This window comes from Seriola lalandi, unplaced genomic scaffold (genome assembly GCF_002814215.2).
Source record: "Seriola lalandi dorsalis isolate HSWRI2012SDOR001 ecotype SW California unplaced genomic scaffold, Sedor1 jcf7180002054983, whole genome shotgun sequence".
In the NCBI taxonomy this organism is placed as follows: Eukaryota; Metazoa; Chordata; class Actinopteri; order Carangiformes; family Carangidae; genus Seriola; species Seriola lalandi.
In genome coordinates this window covers 1,469,622-1,476,429 of record NW_019525532.1, presented here as the reverse complement: position 1 = coordinate 1,476,429, position 6,808 = coordinate 1,469,622, and the positions used below count along the sequence as shown (strand labels likewise).

Here is a 6,808-nt window from a genome sequence, read left to right as displayed (position 1 = left end):
GGAGCTTTTGGGGCCTTTGTATACCCATGTAATCCTGCATAACTAGACCACAGCAAAGGTCAACACTGGCTTACGTTAACTTATATAACGATTACAGGCTGATTTCCACCCAACGTGTTTTACTGTTCTTTGTTTATGAGTATGCCAGTTTACAGAAACATGAATATAGTAGTAAACCTCAATAAGGGGGTTGGGGTGTTATGTAATCTTTGTCAGTGTCCAAGATTAGCAGCAACATTAACAAAAGTTTTCTACTTTTATGCAAGAATCTGGCACTGTGCTCTCAGTCTTTGCGTCCCTGAAATCTACGGTGGCCTGTAACTGACATTCCCTTTTTTTTTTAACTTTTTATTTCATGAACGTAAATTATAAAAAGGAATTCAACTGTAATTGTGGCTTACGCAAAAGTTTGGGCAGGTTGGGCTTAGTTGTTGTTATGGGACCCTGTTTTTGTTTTGTTTTGTTTTGTTTTGTTTTGTTTTGTTTTTTTTTTGTTTGTTTTGTTTTGTTTTGTTTTGTTTTGTTTTGTTTTGTTTTGTTTTGTTTTGTTTTGTTTTGTTTTGTTTTGGTTTGGTTTGTTTTGGTTTGATTTTTGTTTTATGGCAGTGTATCTTTATGCAAGCTGGCTCAGAAGGTCAAGTAGTTGTTGCATTTTTTTGTTTGTTGGTTTAGTGTTTTTGTTTTTGTTTTTGTTTTTGTCCCAGAGTTCCTTGGGCATCTCAGGACCAGAACCTAATTCTTTTCTTAAGTAATTTTACATCATGAATGAACCAAAACCACATATAAAGAAAGAAAAGAAAAAGTGCCAAGAGTTGGTTGATCATTTCGAAGGAGGCCCAGTGTTCATGGTAGATTCTTTAGACATAAATCTACTGAGCCCTGTGACAGACGGTAGATTGTTTTCACCTATTTTAAGAAAGAAACAATATTATTGTTAATGCTAACATTAAAGCAGGCTACTGCTTGCATGTTAAAGGGGCTATTTTCTCTGACACGTGAACGCCTGACCCTGAGTGTGGTTTCTTTCCGGGTACGGATGGCAGCTTTGGCCATAGTTGTCTTTATAATACAAGAGGTTACTCCAGTAGAAGAAAAGACATAATAGAGACAAGAGTTAACATTGGCATTGCTTTCCACGGCTGGAGACAACTCTTGGTGAATAGAGGAATGACGTTTGATGCTGAACTCGCAACATTTGTTCCAGACTGGTAAGTAAACAGCTGTTAATGCTAACGCTGGCTATATAATAGCAAAACTTACACATACAGTAGCTCCTTTAAAGCATAATAATAGGTGATAAATATAAGAGCTAAAGGGTCTTTCTGAACTTTATTTACATTATGCTGGCAATAATTCTGTACTTAAGAAACTTTAGAAGCAGGACTTTTACTTTTAATGGAGTATTTTCACTTAATTAAATGTGAAAAGGAATTTTTTAATGTGTGTCTTCTGCTGTTTCACGTTTGGCCCGCTTCCTTTTGAAAGTGTGTGTCCATCGCTTCTCCTCACATCGTTTCGTTTCACATTTATTATGGCACATTGATCACGGGACGCTCAGTGCAGGTGACATTCCTCATGACTGTGAGTTTGCACAGCAAGGACATATCCCATGAGTACGATGTGGAGCCTTAAATAAACCGATCAAATGGACTCATTGTTTATAGTTTACTGGATTGTGATCTGCCCGATTTACAACACACACTCTCCAAACAGGGTGTGTCATGCACCAATGAACTGACAACAATAGCACAACACACGGACAAAATATCATAAACGTTGCCATGAAATGGGGCTTTATCTTTATTGAATCATTCACCAACAGAAGCATTGCTTCATGGATAGTGGTGGGTTATCTACTGTTGTAGTTAGGTTTGTTAACCTACCCTATACTATACATGTCTATATGTTCACTGTGCTTCAAATTGTTCAAAATGTTTATTATCATATATTATCATGGTTGGTCTTTTTTTTTGGCAAATATCAAGTTGTTTTTTTTTATCCTGTTCCTTCAAAGTTTCCTTTATAGCTGACAGCAGCTGCCAATTTGCAAATCATTGTGATTCACTGTGATAAATATTGTGGCTGTAAACTCTCAAATAAAGTGATGCTCAGAGGACAGTTCTTGTAGAAACAGGTTTATGTACAGTGTGTTACACTTGTCTGTCTGTAATAAAGGAGTCATGTTGACAGAGGCAGGTGACAGAGTTGTTTCTTTAGGAGAAACAAGGAGTATCTTTTGTAGCTGTAGGAAATACTCTTGCTGTCATCACGTTCTCACTGTGGAGCCCTTTGGCAACATCAAGTGCAGCCATAGTCAAGCTCTTGTTTAGATGTATATACAGTGTAAAATGAAATAAAAACTCACACTTCCTGGAATTTCCACACTGCATTTTGTGCTATTTTTGTTTTCAAATCACAACATGAGAGCAGAAGTTAAATGACTACTCAACAAAAAAAAGTCACATATGATGCTATAATTGTTTCTAAATATATATATATATATATATATATATATATACAGTCCATATCTCTTTATATACAGTCTATGGTCCATACATGAAAATTATTAACCTTTATACCATGATGGCGAGAACAGGGACAACAATCAGGCACGTGATGTTTCCACGTTTCCAACCTGAGTCATGCTGAAAAATCACATCTTGTCTTTGCCTCTGGGGGGATAACTGCAGTGTTGATCAATAAGAAGCTGTAGGATCATTGCTGACTGGCTGTTGCAACAGCGGACGTTTCCTTTTAACAATAACGTGGACATCAGAAACTGATAAAAAATGATTTACAGTGTCTCCACTTCTATTGCTGCTGCTGCCGCTGCTGCTACTGCTGCTGGGAAGGGGGGCGTGAATGGATGGGGTGGGGGCTGAGGAGCAGAACGGACACATTTTTTATTTCCTTTTTCTAAGTTGCGTGCTATTTTGAAGGTGTGACGGCACAACCAATGAAGCTGCAGCATTCTTTATGCGTCATTTTCAGCGGAGGAGGGGCGGGGTTCTGGCCCTATAATAAACCCGGCGGCTGCGCTCTTTCCCCAGACTCGACCGGGAGCGCTCAAGCTTTTTTCAATTAGAACCAAAAGAAACCCTCATAGAAGTCTTTAAAAACTTCTCCCAAAGCTTGTTTATAATATCTAACTATTAGCTGAGATTTGACTCAACGTTTTGCCGCGTAGGAACTAGATTTTTTTTTTTTTGGCGCTTAAAAAGGGTGTTGTCACACATTGACTTTTTTTCTTGCCTCATCAGACTCTTATTTAATCTTCCGCAATGTTTCCAGAGACAAACAAAGGGTGAGTAAATTTTTTCAACATACTGTTCTTTCAGCTTTCTTCTCCCCATGCTGCCGAGCACATGGCCCCTTCATGGGCACGTCAAGGCAGTGGGCAAAAAATATATCGGGAATTTAGGATGGGAGCCAAGGGAAATGCGCACATGCGCTCAAGACTAGGCTAAATAGAAAACCATTCATTCATTCTAGAGGGGGTGCTGCGTGGAATATCCCCACCTCTTTGACTGTGATTTATCAACTTTAAAGATATTTTTTAGTGCTTAGACCACTATTCCTTAAAGCAGCAGATGTCTACTTTATTTGACTCCAAGGCAATTTTAAGATTTTAATTCAATTTTAAAAGGTGCTTTGAAAGTTTGTTAGCAGCGTCTCTCAGTAGAGTGTGAGTATTTATAGCTCAGTCCTAACAGGAGGTCCATTGAGCCTGTGTGAAGGCAGAACAGTCAGATTGTCAAATTGAATTAATTGCACAAATTACATGAACTGAATGAGACAAATTAGAGGGGAGAAGAGGACATTTCATCTCAGCAGCCAGACACATGTGTGAGTGCGCGTGCGTGCAACCACTGACGTGCACGAGAAGCGTGATACTACTGTGACTCTTAAGGAATGTGAGTTTGTTAGAGAGAGAGAGCGCGTGTGTCTCTCTTCAAAAGTCATATCCTTATTAGTAGCAGTTCTCGGATTAGGGTTGCTGGGTCGGGTCAGTGAGGGTCTATCAGATATTGTGATTGGACAGTGAGGCCAGTCCTGACACATGCATGCTTTGGGTACCCCAATGAGAGGACCGGAAAAGACTTTATGAACTTTTATTTTTTTTTGATGGCCCACCTATGCGGAGGGATTTCCCCCGGTGCTCCCAACGGTCAGTTCGACTGTGACAGAGCTGTTGAGCTGCAATCAGCTCTACAGTGAAATAAGACTTTACTTTTTTGAAATAGTCAAAAATCAAAATGTGGTGGACGTGTTGATATGGTGGTAAATAAATGGTAAAAGATAAAAATTATAAAATAAATGTAGGCCTGTGGGAGACTCTGCTCCTATCCTGTAATCTGATGAGCACAGCACATGTTACTCAGGAGGTGAGTAAGGACTCTGATAGTGGGAGGAGGCAGGTCTTCTGCAGAGAAAGCACAAAAGATACCAAAAAAGTAACTGCTGATCTTTCTGTCATCATTTATTCATTATGAAATGTGCTTTCACAACATTTAAAGATAAAGGTATTTTAATTTTTTGCTCACTTTGCTACCACTGGTCGTCCTAACCTTTGACCTTTTTTTTTTGTCATGTCATCCAGTTACAGCTACGAGGACTGCAAGGCCATTGCAGATTGGCTGCTGGCCCAGACAGACGTCCGACCCGCAGTGGGCATCGTGTGCGGGTCAGGGCTCGGAGGGCTGGCTGACATGTTAAAGGACCAGGTGGCCTTCAACTACAAGGACATCCCCAGCTTTCCACAGAGCACTGGTGCGTTAAACTACAACACACCTCTCTGTTGTAGACTCTCCGTCACACTCTGTTTGATATTTACTGACTGGTTTGTGTTTCTTCCTGCAGTGCATGGACATGCAGGACGGCTAGTGTTTGGCACACTGAAGGGGAGGCCGTGTGTTTGCATGCAGGGGCGCTTCCACCTGTATGAAGGCTACCCAATCCAGAAGGTGTGTGTGTGTGTGTGTGTGCGTGCGTGCGTGCGTGTGTGTGTGTGTGTGATACACCAAGTTTCCGAGTGCATTTTAAACACTTGAACTAATTGGGTTTGACGTCCTGGCCTTTAAAAAAAAAAAACACCATATAAAGTCACGCTGCTGCAAGATGTGGCGTCTGAATAGTTAGATAATATCTATATTTATATACTGTGTGTGTTTTCCAGATTACACTGCCCATGCGAATCTTCAAGCTGCTCGGTGTGGAGACCGTGATGCTGACCAACGCAGCTGGAGGCCTCAATCAGGACTTTAAAGTGGGAGACATCATGATCATCAAAGACCACCTCAACATGCCCGGCTTCGCTGGCAACAATCCTCTGTCCGGACCCAACGATGAGAGGTAGGTCTTCTTCTCTGTTAAACTCATTTGCAGCAGCGCCACCCCAGGCCTCCTCCGTCCCTTGCCCCCTCACTCAACCTCCCACCTGTGTGTCCACGTCTTCGTCTTGCAGGTTCGGCGTACGTTTCCCCTGCATGTCCGACGCATACGACAGGGATCTGCAGCAGATGGCCATGGATGTGGGACAGGAGCTCGGCTTTGGAGACTTCCTGAAGGAGGGCGTCTACTGCGTGCTGGGCGGGCCTTCGTTTGAGACCATTGCTGAATGCCGTATGCTGCACAAACTGGGCGCTGATGCTGTCGGTGAGTAGATTTATGTAGAAATGCACCATTTATTTTTCCATGTTTCTTTCTCGTGTCAGCTACAGAGACTTCTACACCCACAGGAAAGAGACAAAACAAAGCTGTATAGTTTAATACAAACCTCTAACTCGCCAACATTAGTTCTGCATTTCTTCTTCTGTTGTTATAAACATCCAAAACCGACCAGCGAGACATCACATTTCACAGCTGTTTAAATGTTTTTTCCTCTTCCACTTTCATTAGGCATGAGCACAGTCCACGAGGTTATTGTTGCACGTCACTGCGGCATGCGCGTCTTCGCCCTCTCGCTGATCACCAACCAGGCGGTGATGGACTACGACAGCGAGGAGAAGGCCAATCACGAGGAGGTCCTTCAGACAGGAAAGCAGCGAGCGGAGCAGCTGGAGCGGCTGGTTTCCACCATGGTGACCAGGATTGAGCACAACAACAACAACTACGCCTAAAGGACGCCTTGGTCCATTAGGGCCTTGCTTCATTAGGGCCTTGCTTCATGCTAGTCATAAACCAGATTTTAGCCGCGTAGTATCTCTAAAGGAGACTTAAAGTGGTAATGGTTCATATTTAACGCTTTTCTACCAAGGAAAATCCCACTCAGTTTATTATTAAGGTGAGGAGTTTGGGCTGCTTTTAATCTTAGGTCAAAACATGATAACATCGTAGTCATCTGAAAAATCTCACTTATTATAGAAATTTAAAGAACGCACACAACCTTTGTTTTCATGTCACTGTGCCTTATCTGACATCGTACATTCCTCGGCTAAGCGGCTCCAGATTAAAAAGTCACTTCTAAGTTTTTTTTTTTTTTGTATCATTTTAAAAACGAGGCGTATTTGTTCTAACTTAATATATGATCATCTTGTATAAATGTCTGCAATTTAACTTAACAATGAGCCAAAATTTGCTGTAAAGATCCTAATATTACGTTGTTGAAATGTGTACATTAGTAAGGTATTTTACTGTGCTTGTTTTTTTAATATATATGTTGTTACTAAAGTACTATTTATTACTATATTAAGTTGTTTGTGTTGTTCTTTGGGGTGTGGAGGGTTGTTAATTCTTTATTTTATCTTAATTGACTTATTCATCTCAACCATGAAAGTAACACCTTTCTCAGCCTTGATTTCTAGATCCA

General features: G+C 41.1%; 1 protein-coding gene across 1 annotated transcript; it reads left to right on the top strand.

Annotated features, from left to right (window-relative positions):
* Positions 1–3,036: 3,036 nt before the first annotated feature.
* On the top strand, positions 3,037–6,687 carry pnp5a (purine nucleoside phosphorylase 5a). Its single transcript, XM_023396863.2, has 6 exons — positions 3,037–3,304; positions 4,601–4,770; positions 4,861–4,964; positions 5,177–5,352; positions 5,465–5,655; positions 5,899–6,687. Exons 1-6 carry the CDS (start codon positions 3,282–3,284, stop codon positions 6,117–6,119), a joined length of 885 nt encoding a protein of 294 aa, XP_023252631.1. The 5' UTR covers positions 3,037–3,281; the 3' UTR covers positions 6,120–6,687.
* The last annotated feature ends 121 nt before the right edge of the window (positions 6,688–6,808 follow it).

Excerpts from the sequence above, each read along its gene's own strand:
- pnp5a (XM_023396863.2), top strand. The coding sequence starts at position 3,282 with ATGTTTCCAGAGACAAACAAAGG. Across the intron at positions 4,771-4,860 it reads CAGCTTTCCACAGAGCACTG|TGCATGGACATGCAGGACGG; the intron begins GTGCGTTAAACT and ends TTCTTCCTGCAG. Across the intron at positions 5,656-5,898 it reads ACTGGGCGCTGATGCTGTCG|GCATGAGCACAGTCCACGAG; the intron begins GTGAGTAGATTT and ends CACTTTCATTAG.